At 44.1% G+C, this 19287-nt stretch overlaps 1 protein-coding gene across 1 annotated transcript in view; it reads left to right on the forward strand.

Moving 5' to 3' along the window:
* Positions 1 to 936: 936 nt before the first annotated feature.
* Positions 937 to 19287, forward strand: part of LOC144495472 (cyclic nucleotide-gated channel beta-3-like) — an 84633-nt gene continuing 66282 nt past the window's right edge. The window contains exons 1-5 of the mRNA XM_078215489.1: positions 937 to 1045; positions 1922 to 2120; positions 2742 to 2908; positions 7389 to 7580; positions 14542 to 14750. Of these exons, the coding sequence (XP_078071615.1) occupies positions 937 to 1045; positions 1922 to 2120; positions 2742 to 2908; positions 7389 to 7580; positions 14542 to 14750 (876 nt within the window). The remainder of the gene's footprint in view (positions 1046 to 1921; positions 2121 to 2741; positions 2909 to 7388; positions 7581 to 14541; positions 14751 to 19287) is intronic.

The raw sequence follows: 19287 nt of genomic DNA on the forward strand, positions 1-19287 counted from the left end.
CCCTACTCAGTTGAGGATGTCAGGTCCATAACTCAGAATTGCCAGGTCTGCGCGGAATGCAAGCCGCACTTCTACCGGCCAGACAGGGCACATCTCATAAAAGCCACCCGTCTCTTTGAACGCCTAAGCATCGACTTCAAAGGCCCCCTCCCCTCATTTGATTGCAACATATACTTCCTCAATGTCATTGACGAGTACTCACGTTTCCCCTTTGCAATTCCCTGCCCAGATATGTCCACGGCCACAGTCATTAGGGCCCTGCGCAGCCTCTTCACTCTGTTTGGTTACCCCAGCTATATCCATAGCGACCGGGGATCCTCCTTCATGGGTGAGGAACTGCGACAGTACCTGCTCTCCAAAGGCATAGCCTCAAGTAGGACTACCAGCTACAACCCCCAGGGTAACGGACAGGTGGAGAGAGAGAACGCCACTGTCTGGAAGACCGATCTACTAGCACTACGGTCTAAAGGTCTTCCAGTCACCCGCTGGCAAGAGGTCCTACCGGAGGCACTACACTCCATTAGGTCCCTCCTATGCACAGCAACCAATGCCACCCCCCCACGAACGGATGTTCATGTTCCGCAGGAAGTCTTCCTCAGGGACTTCACTACCTTCGTGGCTGGCATACCCAGGCCCTGTCCTGCTTCAGAAGCATGCCAGGACCCGTAAGTCTGACCCCCTGGTTGAGAAGGTCCTCCACGCCAACCCCCAGTACGCCTACGTGCTGTACCCGACGGGCGGGAGGACACAGTATCTATCCGTGACCTAGTGCCCGCAGGTGACTCAGGGACCTCTATAACCCCCAACCCCTCACCCCAACCCCCGACTTTGTCCCTACCATGTCAGAACCACTACTCACTCCTCTCGCCCCCGTGTACAGCTCGCCTGAGCCCCAGGAGTCGTCACCACGCACCCGATGGGCGGATGAGACCACGGATGACAGCTACGGTCCGGCGCTCGAAACGACACCGCGACCTGAAACCACGTCGGAACTGGCACTACGGCGATCGCAGCAGAAGAGCAAGCCTCCGGATAGACGAAATCTGTAAATATTGTAAATATTGTTCACTCTGCCTCACCCCCGACGGACTCTTTTTTAAACAGGGGGTGAATGTGGTAAACCACTGTTATATGTTATCTGTAGTGGTTAACCACTGTAGTTAGTATTTTTCAGTACCTGTATATGTGGCATATCCCTGTCGGTTCCGCCCAAGTCTCCTCCCCCTGGTCTGGGTATAAAGGCAGTGGCTCCTCCCCCTTGCCCTCAGTTCAGACCAGATCACCGACAGGGATGGCTCCAAGTTCTTGCTAGTAAAAGCCTATTTGTCTTGCTCACAACTAGTCTTGACTCGATTGATAGTGCATCAGTCCCTGCATTGGGAAGCCTTCAGATGTGGCTGCTCGTGGCGACACAGGGAGAATGTGCCAACTCCACCCAAAGCCAGTACCTCTGCAATTTCCACCCTCACTTCCTCAATGTTCTTTGATGCATCCCAGCTGGTCCTGGTCACTTATCAACTTGAAATTATTGAAAGCTTTTATAATATCACCTCTATCAATTACTAACCCATCCGGCATCTCAACTACTTCCTCTTTTACTTTGAGTTCAATGGTGCCTTCTTCCTTGATAACGACAGATGCAAGTACTCACTTAGTACCTCAAGTCATGTACCCTTCTGTGCCTCGGTCTTTTTGGTCGCTAATCGTTCTGCTAGTTCACCTACTACCCTTTTCCCACTTTCAGATTTTGTTTTATGCTGGCTCTCAATTTCTTCTCAAACTCCTGCTTTGTCTCTCTTTCTTTGCTTCCCCTCTGAATTCTACATATTCAGTCTGCTTTTCATATGTATTATCAACTGGTGCTCTGTGCCATGCCCCCTTTGTCTGCTTCATTTTATTCTCTATCTCTTTCATTATCCAGGTAGCTCAGGCTTTGGTTGTTCTACCTTTCCCCTTGTGGGAATGTATCACGACTGTATCCATGACTTTACCCAAACCAGCCCAGACCTCTGTTATCACAGAGGCATTATATTAATCCGCATCTGCAGCTCACTAGCCTTCTGCGCAGGAGAAGCTGAAAACATTGAAGTATGGGTGTCATGCTGGCATGTAGAATTGAGGTTATGCAATAACATGAGATTCTTACAAAAAGAGCAAAGTTGAATTAATGTGGCACCTTCAGTGTTCCAAGTGTGTTCCAAAGCATTTTGCAGCCAGTGAATTACTTTTGAAGTGCAATGTTGCCGAGGTGGCCACTGCCATCAATTTGCACAAAGCAAATGAACAGTCAGATAAAAGCAAAATATTGCAGATGCTGGAATCTGAAACAAAAATAGAAAATGCTGGAAAATCACAGCAGGTCTGATAGTATCTGTGGGGAGAGAATAGAGCCAACGTTTTGAGTCTAGATGACCCGTCATCAGGGATCGTGGTCGATGCAGACTCGATGGGCCAAATGGCCTCCTTCTGCACTGTAGGGATTCTATTTTTAAAAAGCTAGAATTGACCCCGGTCCCTGGCGCTGTGAAGCTGCAGTGTTAACCACTGTGCCACCGTGCCACCCCAATCACATCACCACTACAGCCATAAGAACGTAGCCACCTAATGATTGATTAACTAATTAATGACCTGATTAATGAGTTTTCCAAATAGTTTGAATTAATTTATATCTTATAAATATCTTTTGTGCATAAGTGTTAATTTTTATTTTTGCGTTTCTTCGCAACATTTTTATTTTGCAGCATTTCATCCTGCGATAAATGTAACCAAGAACAACCTGTACTTAACAGTGATTTAGCTGATGTACAGCTGCAGACCTTAGTGACGCGTATGCGGGAAAGGACATCGCTGTATAAAGAAAAGTTACTTGATCAGGATAGCTCTTCAGCAGAAGAAACTCCACCAGTTTGTAAGTTCTATCTTGAGAAGCAAAGGTCTGGTAACTAATGAATCACGTAACAGGCGGTAATTAATGTACCGTGACATTTAGTCATGTAAACTGATGAGTAATGTATCAAGAGATAATGTAATTAATAATATGCACTTGTGTTCAGAGACCAAAGCTTGTTTTGGGCTTATTTTGATTACATTAATTTTGGTTCCAAATGCTTTAATATGATCTAAAATGAAAGCAGCTAAGAATCTTGCAAAATGTTGGATTTCCAGTATTAGGGAATAAAGTTTGAAGGACTAAGTAAACTTGCTTTTCTTTATGAACATCTCTTACGGAGTTCAATGAGTATGATAGAGTACATGCTAGAGTAGACTGCGTACGGTTTTCAGAAGGAACTGACATAATGGGCTAAATGGTCCTTCCTTGTCCTGGGAACCCTTTCCTTTTTCAGAAGGTGGCTGCAGGATCGCCGGAATTCTACTGCCCCACCCGCCACAGGAATCGGAGTGGGCGAGGGGCAGACAATGGGAAGGTCCGTTGTCCTCAGGTGGAATTTTCTGGTCTCAGGTCGAGCGAGGCCGTAATATCCCGCCCTCACACTGAGGGTGGCATGGTGGCACAGTGGTTAGCATGGCTGCCTCACAGCGCCAAGAACCTGAGTTTGATTCCCGGCTTGGGTCACTATCGGTGTGGAATTTGCACGTTCTCTCTGTGTCTGTGTTTCCTCCGGGTGCTCCGGTCTCCTCCCACAGTCTGAAAGACACGCTGGTTTGGTGCATTGACCTGAACAGGCGCCGGTGTGGCAACTAGGGGAATTTCACAGCAGTTTCATTGCAGTAAGTCTTACTTGTGATTAATAAATGAACTTTAAAAATATAACTTTAATCCAGAAATGTGATGGTTCCAGTCAGCTGTTTATTTAAAAAACATTATTGACGTTTGTCAAAAACATAGGAACATTTATCCAAATAATAGTTCAATTATCAAAAGTGACTAGTAAGTTCCTGAGTCTTCCTGTCTCACACTCCCATTTCACGTGGTCATAATATGCTCACACTTTGTGACATTTAGACTGCCTCTCTGGCATTCCATAATACATTAAGAGTAATAGTATTACCTGTTTTTATTACTTGCAAAAGGTTACACTGATATAAAATCCTTCCACTGGCATTGTGGCTTGAATTACTCAGCTCCACCAGCCAATTGTCAAACAGCCTTAAGGTGCTCACAATCTATGCTCAACAATACTATGTAAAGCACGAGGAACTTTTTGAGTTCAACCATCCATTGTTCAGTTGGCTGATTTGAAAACCATTTGTCAATTAAGACCACACTGTTCCAGTGAACACCATATCCTAAATATCCCAGTTAAACACACGTCCATGCACTTAGCTGCGTGAGAGACTCCCCACTGGCATTATTTAAATGGTCCAGCTATCCAACCTGCAGGTAAGGAGGGCTTTTGACTTACTCTTGATTTTGCAAAGATGAAGTACTGAATGCGTTTTGGTGACTTGCTGGGTTTTGGAGGGAATGTAGCTGCATCCAGATGTGGTAGGATAGGGCGGCTTAGAGGCTGCTACTTGGGGGTTAGGAAGGTCAGAGAAGTTTTCTATGTGCAGAAAGCCTGATGGAGTGATGGGGGATTTAGTCACAGTCCGTCTTGGTCTGCAATATGACAGAGGGATGGAGTTGAGGTTGCTGAGCGGGAAGCTGTGCACAGAGGGAGGAGGAGGAGAATTCTCCACAGTAGGTCCTATGGACCTCAGGGAACACTTCTACTTCCACTTCAGCCAGGAGCAATTCCTGAGGCATTTGCAATTCACCAAAGAGTTGGCTACGGAACAATACCACCACCTTCAACGGGAACTGAAACCTCATAGCACTGCTAATTGCCGTTAAGGTCACTCACTGTCACTTGCAACCTCTACGCAACTGGATAATTCTAGGCAGGACCAGATGATATTGCCAATATTTCCCAGTTTGTTAACCTTGGGCAGCATGGTGGAACAGTGGTTAGCACTGCTGCCTCACAGCGCCAGCGTCAGTTCGATTCCTGGCTTGGGTCACTGTCCGTGCAAAGTCTGCACCTTCTCCCCTTGTCTGCATGGGTTTCCTCCTGGTGCTCCAATTGCCTCTCACAGTCCAAAGATGTGCTGGTTAGGTGCATTGGCCATGCTAAATTCTCCCTCAGTGTACCCGAACAGGCGCCGGAGGATTTTCACAGTAACTTCATTGCAGTGTTAATGTAAGCCTACTTGTGACACTAATAAATAGCTTAAAAAACGTAAACCTTTGTTGCATCTGAGAGGTGATAGAGATTCTGTACAACAGGAGATCATCCTTCTTCATTTACTCCCTAATCGAACAGAAACTAGTGGTTGGATACATGGCACGAGATAACAGGATTTTCAATGCTGCAAGGAGCGACGGGCAGCCCACATGGAAATGGGGAGGTTACCACAATCGCAACAGATTCCACCCAATGATATTCGCATGCACTTGTATGTGCTCCCCCTGCATCATCAGCTAAGATGGAGGCATACTTCTGACTTTTCTGCTCTGTGGCCTTCGGCGATTGTGAGTGTTGCCCTCTGTTTGCCTGAGGCCTTGTGGGTCCCAACATATGGGAGGGCCTCCTGCGCGCCTCCGCCATCTCAGAGGACAGTGGAACCACCATGCCGAATCTCCGTGAGAGGAACCCCTAAATGCTTCAGGCAGTAACTCTTCTTCCCTTTCAGAACATAGTTGTCCCCCCGGGGCTAACCTGAAGTGTTTGAGTTCCAGACCATGCTTTCAGGCATCTTGTATCCCTCTCACCTAACCATTGCTGAATTCATGAAAAACGTGATGGCAAGCAGGTCTGCACATATCTGTGGGATCCACTGCATGGCTTGCTGGATGCGGCTCTCCATGAAAGCTGCCACTTTCTCAGTGGAGGATGTCATGGGTGGCGCTTATGCCAGAATCATGGCTGCACTCATGGACTGGATGGACTCCTCCATCATTCATGCATGGGTGCAAAGCCTCTGGGAACTCTGCCAGACATATGTATATCACCTAATGGCTGCTCACCAACCTCTGCTATCTCCATCTATACCTGTTTGGTGTAATAAGCCAGCCTCCTCCTCCCCTTCTCAGGGAACTGGACTTCCTTTTGAGCCTGCACAGCTTGGAGGAAAACTTTCCGGGAGACACTAAATGAGCCTGGAATGTCATTATTTCCAGAGTTGCCAGACTTCCTTAGCTGTTCCCTTCCGGGTTGTTGCCTTTTAAAGATGGCCTGGGCCAATACTTCCTTCTGCCTGCACCTCTTAACAGGTTGTCTGCCATGCCCTATTAGCCACTAATTGAATAGTGCTGAGAAGACCATGCTCCCACTTCTGTCACGCTTCTATGCAGCTATGCCACCTGCTTTAGGTTCCGATGTCAGGGCTTTGTTGCAGTTGGTAAAATTCCAGCCATAGCTTCTATCCTTTTGACAACTTCTTGAACCAAGACTTCTAGTACACATCAGAAGCCTTGGAGCCTGTACAGTTGTCTATTGCTCCACAAGGTATCCTTTGCCTTGCAACCACTTGCACTAGAGGCAGTGAGCAGTAGTTTCTGTGCAATTAATGCTGTTCGCTTTTAAGAGTGGAAGACTGCCTTCAACAGATGAAGGAACGAACATGCGCGAGCCACTCAAGTTGATGGACCTCCTGTGGAGTGCTCAGCCAGCCAAAAGCGCAGATCACGCTCTACTGAACACTGCAATCATTCAAATGAGGAGGTAGCTTAAGGCTTTAGTGCTATCTCCCTCAACAGGACTGGGCATGGGCTAATCACAAATTGCAACCCCAATGCCCAATTTTAAACAGGAGCAATCCAATTTTGATCCCTTAGTTTATAGTCCTGATGAATCCCATCAACCTGAACGATTAACTCTTCTCTCTCCACAAAAGCTGCCTGAACTGCTGATTTTCTGTTTCTAATTTACATTTGCAGCATCTGCAATATTTTGCTTTTGAGCTAAAAGGAAGAACACAGCCTCTTATCAGCACCCACCGTTCTTTTTACTCAATCGCAGGACAGTTTTGAAAATGACCTCCAACCTTCTAAGAGTAGCTGGTATTTGATAATCCATTGCTTGATGGACTGGTCCTCCTAGAATAATGCAATCTATGATAAAAATGCTGAACATTTAATTATAATTAGCTGATTTCTTGCACAAGGTCATCAGGAAACAGCCCCACAATTAATTTAAGGATTGAAATTCTTTCAAATGTTATCTGTGAGCTACAGGAAATCCATTAGTAGCTGATTATTTCCAATTACTCTGATTAATATTGCAAAATTACATTTCACATTTTTGTCTATACGTGTTGTCAAAGGAGCTTAATCAAGAATTTTGCAGGTTTTTTTTAAAGTAAGTTTGGAGCACAAAACATCTCAGTAGTTTGGCAAGACATGGGAAATATGATTTAATATTTATATATATTTCTCCTTTGCTCAGCTCCAGTCAAGAAGCTTCCTCAACCAAAAGAAGACAAAAGGGAAGAAGTTAAACAAGAAGAAATAAAAGATGACGGGATCAAATCCGAAGAAGAATATCACTGTGATATGATTTGCGGAAAATTCAAGAAGCCTCTACTCAAAAAGTTCATACAAAAGTTAAGAGTCCCTGAAAGCATTGATATATACACAGGTAATTTGTTCTTAATCCACAACTTCACCAGTGCAGATTGAACAGTGAACCAAGTTTTCAATTCAGGTGCCCCATTTTGGTCAGCATGGACCAGTTTGGGCCCCAGGTTCAGTCTCCGTGCCGTGGATTCTATTGTTCTATGATTCTATGATTATGTTTGATCCAAAACTCACTGGCTGTTCACGCCCCGCCGCTGCTGCCAGTGAGAATGGAGAAGTTGGTGCTCAACCAAATCTTCATTCACTGCAGTGGGACCAGAGAATCCCAGCTGTGGGTGAAGTCGGAGAATCTAGCCCTACATTTCCTTCCAGGGAAAGGCATTTCCTTGCTGCAGGCTAATGGAGGTGTATCTAAGAATCGAGTCAAGAGCTTGGATTTCTTTTACTTATAGTTTGATGTGAGAGAAGGGAAAAATCACAGCCCAAGTGGTCTACTAATGCAATAGATATTTGTTTTGCTTACCTTAGTTGGTAGACAATTCCAATTGTGGGTGCCTACTTCTACATTGTTCATCATTTTTGTTCAGTTTTTTTATAGTATACTTGAGGAATAAATCAATATTTTCTGGCACTGTTGAGAAGACTCATCCTTGGATTAGGATTCTATTGTCATGAAGATGTGTTTTGTGCCAACTAATGATTTCTAATCCATAGGCTAGAAATTTGAATTTAATTTGAAAAAAACAGACTTTTTAAAATAATAGAGACTAACGTGTCTTGAACTCATGGCCCAGGATGGCATGTCCTGATCTTCATTATTCTATGTTCCACATTCCAGTTCATTGGAGTGGAGTCATTCGAGCATCTAAGACTTTGGGAAGAGTGAAGGACTCACATCTCCTGTCTCATTAGCAAGGCATCTTTTGCAATCAAAAGTTCATAAAGTTTATTTATTAGTATCACAAGTAGGCTTACATTAATACTCATTGAAGTTACAATGAAGCGAAATTCCCCGAGTCGCCACACTTTGGGCCTGTTCGGGTCAATGCACCTAATCAGCACGTCTTTCAGACTGTGGGAGGAAACTGGAGCACCCGGAGGAAACCCACGCAGAAACAGGGAGAACGTGTAAACTCCACACAGATAGTGACCCAAGACGGGAATCGAATCCAGGTCCCTGGTGCTGTGAGGCAGCAGTGCTAACCACTGTGCCACTGTGCCGCCCCATGGAACTGAAGTATTCAACTGTTGGAGATTGACCATTAAGGCTAATAGCTTGGATAATAGCACCCTGGCTGAGTTAGCTTATACGTGAGCTAATCAAGTCACCTTTGGAGTACATGAAAAATGTCTCTCATATTTTAACCCCTCTTGCAGTCGGAAAGGAAGGTCACATGACAAGCCAACCATTTGTATATTACAAGCATGTTTCCTGAGCAGAACTGAGGACAAGCAGCTTTGGGAGAAAACCTAAGCAAGGGCCTCCTGGTAAGCTTTGAGCACTGTTTGCTAACTGTGATCATTTAGGAATGCCACATTGCAGAAATAAATTTCTTGAAAGAATCCAGCCCAACACGACTGTCTCCCGAAGAACAGACAACTCTGTCATCTACATCTTTGAATCAGAAGCATCAAGAACATTGGATTTAGCCTGAAGCCTGCTGAGTCACCAAACTACAGACTATATTTTGTTTATAGATTCTAATTTTGCCAAACGATCCTTCCCCCATTCTGTAATCTGTATTTGTACATGTGTGAACTTTGTGCGTGTGTGTGTATTGGCAAGGATATCCTTCACAAGGACCAAAACCTGTTGTGCTCAAACAAAGAGAGAAGGAATTTGATCCTTCTTCACCTGGCTGTGGCACTATCATTAGGTTTAGAAATATTTGCAGAATTCAAAACTGAAAATGAATGTTTCCTGACTCCCATGAACATAATTTTCCTGCAGATAGGATGATAGTTGTTGGAGGCCAATCATCTCAGTCCCAGGACATTGCTGCAGGAGTTCCTCAGGACAGTGTCACAGGCCCAAACATCTTCAGCTGCTTTATCAGTGGGCCTTCCCTCTATCATAATGACAAAGGTGGGGTGCACAATGAAGAATGAACATTTTTCAGTACCATTTGCAACTCCTGACATAACAAAGTTGTCCATATTAGCATGCAGCAAGATATGGACAACATTCAGTTTGCACTGATAAGTGGCAAATAACATTTGCACCACACAGGAACCAGGTAATGACCATCTCCAAGAAAAAACTAACTATCTTTTCTTGACAACTCAGCCATTATCATCTCCAAGCCCTCCTACCAACAACATCCTGGGGGTCAACATTGACCAGAAACTTAACTGGACCAGCCAAGATATATACTGTGGTGACAAGAGCAGGCCACAGGCTGGGAATTCTCTAAAAATTAACTCCCCTCCTGACTCCAAATCCTGTCCACTATCTACAAAAAACATGTCAGGAGTGTGATGGAATACGCTCCACTTGACTCAGTTAGTGCAGCTCCAACAACACTCAAGAAATGTGACTCCATCCAAGACAAAGTAGCCCACTTGACTGGCACCTCATCCAGCATTTTAAATATTCATTCGCTCCACCACCATTATGGTATAGCTGCAGTGTGTACTACTTACAGTATGTAGTGCAACAACTCGCCAACAGCAATCTCGTCAACAGCACTTTCAAAGCCTAAGACCACTACTAGAAGAACAAGGGCAGCAGGGACATGGGAAGATTAACAATTGTATATTCCCTCTCAATTCACACATTTTGAACTTGAAAATATATCACTGTTTTTTCATTGTTGCCCAGTCAGAATCTCCACCTAAAAGCACTGTAGGTGTACATGCACTATATGGATTGCAATGGTTCATGAAGGCAGCTCAGTTCCACCTTCTCAAGGGCAACTAGAGATGGACAATAAATGCTGGTCTTGTCAGCAACAGCCACATCCCAGAAATGAATGATTAAAAACAATGTGTTGCCACTAAGTCCAAGTGCAAGTAGTGATGATAGGTGCTTTGTAATATTGTGCAGTTCCGGTTCAGGTTGTGCTACACTACTTCCTGTGCCATCCTCTGTAGATACTAAAGCAGGTAGCTGATATGGAAAATCGATAAAACCATTCATGTTCACTGATCCACAAAACAAGAGAAATTAGCATGAATGTGCAACACATCAGGGCTTATGCATCACTTGTTCAACTCCTTAACAGCCACTAATGGCCCCCATATCATTATACGCCTCATTTATTGATCAGAAATTGTTGGAAGTGTCATTGTGTTACATCCCTTTTTTGTATTACACAGTGTGCTATCATTTTCTACATAAATGGAATAAGACTGTATTGACTTATATAAAAACAAATTAGTTTTCCTGGATTCACGGGGGCGACCTTTTCCATCCTGTCCACCGCAGGAATTGTAGCAGGGGAGGGGTGGACCATGAAACGGTCCGTTGACCTCTGGTGGGATTTTCCAGTTTCTGGGGCGAGAATGGCTGGAAAATCCCACCCATTGGAGTTTAGAAAAATGAGATGCCAACATTAATAAGATGTAGAGGATTCTCAGGGAGCTTGACAGGGTAGATGCTGAGAAGTTGTTTCCCCTTATGGAGAGTCTAAGACCAGAGGGCATAATCTCAGAGTAAGGGGTCACCCATTTAAGAAGAATTTCTTCTCTCAGAAGGTAGTGAAACTGTGGAATTCTTTACCACAGCGAACTGTAGAGGCTAGGTTGTTAAGTATGTTCAAGGCTGAGATGGATAGATTTTTAATCAATAAGGGAATCAAAAGTTATGGAGATAAGGCGGGAAAGCAGAGTTTTATCACACGAGATCAGTCATGATTTGACTGAATGACAGAGCAGACTCGATGGGCTTGATGACCTACCTCTGCTTTATGTCTTACGGTCTCATCATGGCATTCACAATGCTAATTTTAGGAGAAAGAAATTGGAGATGAATTTCACTGGGGCTCTCCTGATGGTCTGCCATAACTTCAGCGAAAGATTTGCAGAAACCCTGGGAAAGCAATGACTCTTCTGGCAAAGTGAACATGCCAGAAGGTGCTTCATGGAAATTCACCCCTTCGCTTAATTATGACAGTGCAAAGTTTAGTGTGGTTTCTGATGGCAATGTTTTCTTTCCTTTAAGGCACTAGGTTGAAAATTTGAATACAGTAACAAACAGAGAAGGAAGAAAAGAAAAATTTGCATTTATATAGCATTTTTCACAACCCCCAGTATCTCAAAGCACTTTACAGCCAATGAATTAGTTTTTGAAGTGTAGCCACTATTGTCAAGTAGAAACCACAGCAACTGATTTGCCCACAGCAACAACCCACAGAAAGCACTGTGATAATGATCAGACAATCTATTTTTTGTGATGTTGATTGTGGAATAATTATTGGCCAAGATGCTGGAGATAACTTCCTGCTCTTCAAAAGAGTCATGATGTGGAGATGCCGGCTTTGGACTGGGGTATCCTACTGTCTTCAAAAGAGTGCCATGGAATCTACCTGAGCAGACAGATGGGCCTCAGTTTAACATCTAGGGCAGCATGGTGCCACAGTGGTTAGCACCGCTGCCTCACAGCATTAGGGACTCGGGTTCAATTCCTGGCTTGGGTCACTGTCTGTGCAGAATCTGCACGTTCCCCCCATGTCTACGTGGGTTTCGTCCGGGTTCTCCAGTTTCTTCCTACAGTCTGAAAGACGTATTGGTTGAATGCATTGGCCATGCACAATTCTCCCTCAGTGTACTCGAACAGGCACAGGAGTGTGACGACTAGAAGATTTTCACAGTAACTTCATTGCAGTGTTAATGTAAGTCTATTTGTGACCCAAATTAAAATAAAATAAATAAATAAACATCTCATTGAAAGATGGCACCTCTGACTGCAATGCTCCCTCAGCACTGTGTCAGCCTTGATTTTTGTATTCAAGTCCTGGAGTGGGACTTGAACCTAGAAACTGGTGCCTCAAGTGTGGCTATGCTAACTACTAAGCCACAGCTGACAAATATGTCCAAAGTGCAGAATTTGTCATTCCAGTTCAACATTACCTTGGTGGTTATCGTCAAATCATGATATTCATTTCTCATACTCTTCCAGGACCTCGCAGGTTCAAAGAGTTCAGAGACTTGTTTAGTCAGCTATCTTACGGTTGTCATGTGCTCTATCAGAGAGAATAATGTCATCTTGATCTGAAGCAAAAGTATCTTTGGAAGTTGGAAACATCTAGTGCCATGTCTTCCACTTCCATCACTGCAGAGTTCTATTTATTCTGAAACTCCAAAATATAGATACCGTAGATCATGGTGGTTAAGTCAACCCATCATTGAAGCCAATCCTTTTTTTAACATCAAAATACATGTTTAGGCTGGTATTCAGTGTTTAATTGACATCTCATTCTTTATGTACATTTAGTGCTCAATTTTAGGGCTCGTCAGAAACATATGTTTAGGGTTAAACTTAGCTTATAAATCAGTGTATGGAATCAAAGAGACATAGAAACCCTACAGTACAGAAAGAGGCCATTCAGCCCATCGAGTCTTCACCGACCACAATCCCACCCAGGCCCTACCCCCATATATTTTACCCGCTAATCCCTCGAATCTATGCATCCCAGGATACTGAGGGGCAATTTTTTTTTTAGCACGGCCAATCAACCTAACCCGCACATCTTTGGACTGTGGGAGGAAACCGGAGCACCCGGAGGAAACCCACGCAGACACGAGGAGAATGTGCAAACTCCACACAGACAGTGACCCAAGCCGGGAATCGAACCCAGGTCCCTGGAGCTGTGAAGCAGCAGTGCTAACCACTGTGCTACCGTGCCGCACAGTGGTTAGGAAGATAGTCAGGGCGGTTTGAAGATGATATTAGAATGGTAAAGTGGCGGATGGCACTGGATTTTCCTCAACACCTTCCACAACAACATCTCGGCGGACAGGAGAAAGAGGACAATACAGGCCATGTTGCCAAGATGATGCACAGGATTTTTAAAACATGGCCACATGGAGCAAACCGTGCTTGGTGACCAACAAGCAGAAATTACTCCTCCTTCACCAACATCAATGGTTCACATTTTGTACTCCATGTCTAAATCTTACCCAACTTTAAAACTTTAAGCTGTTTGTGGAAGAATTTTCCGAAGGTTGACCATTATGCCACAATGTACGAAAGCTCAATAACGGTTTGACTTTTATCAAAATAAGCTTCAGCAGTTTCTGTTGGGCCAGATTACCAAATTCATGAGCTATCAATCTAACCAGAGGAAACTAGATGCACTCACTAGGAGGAAAATATAGCTAAATATACTGATATTTACCCTATGGTAAAAATACCACCTGTAGACTGGCTTAGAGAATAGAATTAGAACATAGAACATAGCACAGTACAGCACAGAACAGGCCCTTCAGCCCACAATGTTGTGCTGAGCTTTATCTGAAACCAAGATCAAGCTATCCCACTCCCTATCATCCTGGTGTGCTCCCTGTGCCTATCCAATAACCGCCTAAATGTTCCTCAAGTGTCTGACTCCACTATCACTGCAGGCAGTCCATTCCACATCCCAACCACTCTCTGCGTAAAGAACCTACCTCTGATATCCTTCCTATATCTCCCACCACGAACCCTATAGTTATGCCCCCTTGTAATAGCTCCATCCACCTGAGGAAATAGTCTTTGAACGTTCACTCTATCTATCCCCTTCATCATTTTATAAACCTCTATTAAGTCTCTCCTCAGCCTCCTCCGCTCCAGAGAGAACAGCCCTAGCTCCCTCAACCTTTCCTCATAAGGCCTACCCTCCAAACCAGGCAGCCAAATTGAATTGAAATTGAAAATCAAAGTCTGTAGATTCACTGAGCCTATAACGTGTAAAACTTTTAGCATAAGAAACGTCACCATCATAACTTTAAGATAAACGTTAAACATGGCTGTAAAGTATTTGAACTGTGTGGAAATGTTTAATCCTGACATTGTGTTCTAATTATGAAATATTATGTTTCAGATCGGCTTTACGTGCTGTGGCTGTTTTTTGTGGTACTAGCGTGGAACTGGAGCTGTTGGTTTATTCCTATGCGATGGGCTTTCAACTATCAGACACCAGAGACTCTTACCTTCTGGTTAACCATGGATTACATATGTGACTTCATCTATTTACTTGATATGTCAGTATTCCAGGTCCGACTCCAGTTCATTAAACAAGGAGACGTAATAGTAAGTTTCTCTGTCATTTACCGGTTTCAAATAATCATGCAATCATTCTGTTGAACTGATCACATTTTGATGAAAAAGGAACAGTAGTTCTAAATTCACCACTCATATGCCATGTCAGAATGGAAGATCCTTTATTTTCTCACTAGATTCTGTTGAATTAGTTGGCCTTGTTTTGGACACAAGTGGAAGTGCTCCAGCTGGCTTCACTGCATGTCACTGAGGTAGGGAGGCAAGATTAAGTCAGAATTCTTGGTCCTGGTTGCCATCTGGTGATAAGTGTTGGAAAGTGCATGGAGCAGATTTCTCTCTATTGCATTTGGTCATTTAAAGAACTGTAGCACTTAAAGAAGGATTGGCCCCACCTTCTCAAGGAAAACTCGGGATGGAAAATCAATGTCGGCGACGCCAATATTCCATGAAGAAATTTATTTTTTTTTAAATGACATGGACAGATTGAAGTAATAGATCCCAACTGAAATTTCCATTCATTTAAGGACAGAATCAGACTCAGCAATGATCCCCTGCACAATTTCAGAAACACAGTAAGAGTTTTAACAACACCAGGTTAAAGTCCAACAGGTTTATTTGGTAGCAAATGCCATTAGCTTTCGGAGCGCTGCTCCTTCGTCAGATGGAGTGGATATCTGCTCTCAAACAGGGCATACTCTCCGAAAGCTGATGGCAGTTGCTAACAAATAAACCTGTTGGACTTTAACCTGGTGTTGTTAAAATTCTTACTGTATTTACCCCAGTCCAACGCCGGCATCTCCACATCAATTTCAGAAAGCCATGGTCAAAACTAACATATTAAGATTAAGAGAGTTTCTGGAGGGCTTCCTTTGCCAGAGCTACATTTTAGCCGTTGTAAGTACCTTTTTAAAGGAGGGTTGTAAAAAGAGAAGGGAATGAGGGAAATGCATGATCGAGAATGGCCTTCGTACCCCTAGCTCCTGAAAGTAGAAAATGCTCCTGGGTCAACTTTGCTGGAACCGTGTGAACTTGGGTTAATTATGTATTCAGAGAGGACTCCCAGCAGTATTCCATTTAAAATATTCCAATGTGTGGGACCAGACTGTTCCAACTTTAGTGTCATATATGACACTGAAATAGGCTTCTGACCATATATTAATTTCATCACTAAAGCCAGCTGTTTCAACCTCTGTAATATTGCGTTACTCACCCCTGCCTCAGCTCATCTGCTGCTGAAACTCTCATCCATGCCTTTGTTACCAATGCATCTCTGGATCGTCTCCCCTATTCTACCCTAAGATGAGTTCAGCAAAAACCTTTGCTGCCCCTGACCTTACTCCATACCTCACACCAATCCAGTGTGGTTCACTAATCAATATTAGCTTCTTGTTAAATAACAAGACAATTGTGACATTTTCATCTTGTTTTCAAAGCCCTCCCCAGATCTACCCCGTCCTGATCTAATTTTCTCCAACCCCACAGCCTTCTGAGATAATAAAAATAACAAATGCTGGAAATACTTGGTAGGCCAGGTAGCATCAGAGGAGAGAGAAACAAGACTGACATTTCAGGCAAAGACCTTTCATCAAAACCCTCCAATATATCTGCACTCGACTAATTCTGGCCATTTGAGCATTGCCAATTTTAACCGATCCATCATTGCCAGCCATGTCTTCAACTGCCAAGACCTTAAGGTCTGGAATTTCCTTCTGAAGTCTCTCTGGGTGGGATTTTATGAGATTGATTCTAAGTGTCCAGCGAGCATGAAAATGGGAGAGTTGTGGATCTGTTTTTTGGGTGGGTTTTTATGCCCAATCTTGTGCACATAGTACATAGAAAAATGGTCTGGACCATTTCTAGCTGATACAGGCAGTGGGCTGGACTTCATTCACCAGCCAGCCTGCAGCGGGAGCTATTGTACAAACGCAGTCCTCTGTGTCTACACATGCACAATTACAGCAGCAGAGATCTGATAGACAGAGAGACTGCTGTCAGGCCCCTCCTGCTGCAGGCAGCCTCAGCAAACCCGCCCCCCCCCCCCAACCATGCAAACACAGGGGCCCACGGCTAATCGCGAGCCCCACGCTGTCGAAATGCAGCCCCCGCCGCCCAGACCAATCATGTCCCCCCAATGATCATGATGCAGAGTGGGCCCCCCCATCCCTCCCCATACCAATCACCTGCAGAGCGGCAGCGGGCACCCCCTCCACCCCAGAACCGAATGCAGGCAGAGTTGCGCAGTGGCCCACCCCTCCCTCCTCGATCAGGCCACCCCTTCAGGCCCCCCATAGGCCCCGCCCACTATAAGCACTGCCCCATAGGCCCCAGTGGGCAGCGCCAACATTACCGGTGGACATTATCAAGATCCCAGGCTGGCAGTCCAAGGTGCCGGGCTGACACTGCCTAAGCAGCACCCCCCCTTTGCCCTCAGCCTCCCTGGGGGGCCTCAATGGCCTCCGGTTCTACCAACGAAGCCAACATCACTGTTCCATGTTCATAGTGAGCAGGAGCATTCCTCACCAGAGAGAACCTCTCCCGGTGAGGCCATAAAGGTAAGTGAGCCTGGATGATTGAGCGCCGGGCTCATTAATGCCAAGCAAATCAACAGTAAAGTATATTTAAATAATTTAAATGGACGAGAGGCTGACCCCACCAGAAATCTGGCTCCTGTGAGATCAGGAGAGCCAAGAAACTAGACGTGATCCTGATTTCCCGGCTCTCATGTGATTTTACCAACTCGCTCCACCCATCAATGGGCGGGGCAAAGCGGCAAAATCCCAGCCTCTATCTTTTTCATCCCCTTTTGAGATGCTCCTTAAAACATATCCGTATCATCTACCCTAATATTCCTTCATACGGTGTGTCAAAGTTTGCTTTGTAACACTCCAGTGAAGTACCTTGGGATGTTTTATTATGTTAAAAATGCTATATAAATATAAGTTGTTGTTGTGGGAGGGATAGCCACTTAATACAACTGCTTAACAAGGTTAGAAAGAAAGATTTGCATTTATACAGCACTTTTCACAACTACCAGTCACCTCAAAGCCCCCTATAGCCAGTGAAGTACTTTTTGAAGTTTAGCCACTGTAGTAACGTAGGAAATTGAGCAGCCAAACTGTGCACAGCAAAATCCCACAAACAGCAATCTGATAGTGAGCGGGAAGCTTGTTTTTTGTGATGTTGATTAAAGAATAATTATAGGACCAGGTGAGGATAACTCCCCTTCACTTCTTCAAAACAGTGCTTGGGATGTTTTACATCCTCCCAGCCATACACAGCCTCAGTTTAGCATGTCATCTGAAAGACGGTACTTCTGACAGTGCAGCACTCCCTCAGTGCTCAGCCTTGATTTTCACACTTAAGGGCTGGAGAGGCATTTGAATGCAGAAGCTTGCGACTTGAGGAGAGAGTGCTACCAATTGAACCAGCTGACGCACATTAGCTAAGGATAGAATAAAATGCTTTTGGTATGAAAATATTTTGATGAGATGTTCCACTTTGACTGAGGAGGTTGGAAAAGTAACTGACTCAGATTTCAAGAGCCAGCAGTCTGCCCGTAATTACTATCCGGTCAGTGCAAAGTTGATGAGATATGGAAATAGTGTTAGATTTGTCACCAGTAATATCAATTTATAAGTTGCCACTGCTTCGAATAATACACATGAGGAGGTGTGAAAACAGATGGAGGAAGGAAGACCCTATAATTATAGTCACCATCTGGCTCCTGCTGCCAATCATGCAGATGTTATTCTCCAGAGGCAGTGCAGGGGCAGTGACTAAGGAAAATGAACCATTGGACATAGCACCAACTTCTTGTCATTGTTAATGTGTGATGAGGTGAACAAACACTCCATAGGATCTGAGGTAAATTTGAGCCATAAGAATTCAAGCAGCATTTCTGCCCCACTTTCTTTTCAGTTTTCAGTGAAATGGACTGCCTGCAGTGATAGTGGAGTCAGACACTTTAGGAACATTTAAGCGGTTATTGGATAGGCACATGGAGCACACCAGGATGATAGGGAGTGGGATAGCTTGATTTTGGTTTCAGATAAAGCTCAGCACAACATCGTAGGCCGAAGGGCCTGTTCTGTGCTGTACTGTTCTATCTCTCTATGTTTCTTTCTCTGCACCAGTCAAAAGGCAAAATTCAGGAAGAAAGCCCAAAATCCATGGCTTACTATTTCCGAATTTAACATTAATCATTTTTGAAATATTATATATTTCTAGATAATAAAAACATCAAAGGATTTGAGATAGTGTGGGAAAATGGCATTGAGGTAAATGATCAGGCATAACCTATCTGAATGGCTATGCAGGCTTGAGTAGCTGAATGACCTATACCTGGTCCTGTTTTCTATATTCCTAGTTGTCGCATAAGAGCATACTTTCTTCTAAGAATGTGAATTGACCTGAACTTAAAGCTTAAGTTGATTCTCATTCGTCATTGTCTGTTCATTGTTGTCTTTATCTTCCCACTTAAGATACTGACAGTTTAAGTGTTCAGCTTCAGCCGGTCAGCATAGCCTTCTCAGCCACTGGTTTATGTAATAACAACTGTTCACCAGTT

Source organism: Mustelus asterias, chromosome 7 (genome assembly GCF_964213995.1).
Source record: "Mustelus asterias chromosome 7, sMusAst1.hap1.1, whole genome shotgun sequence".
NCBI lineage: Eukaryota > Metazoa > Chordata > Chondrichthyes > Carcharhiniformes > Triakidae > Mustelus > Mustelus asterias.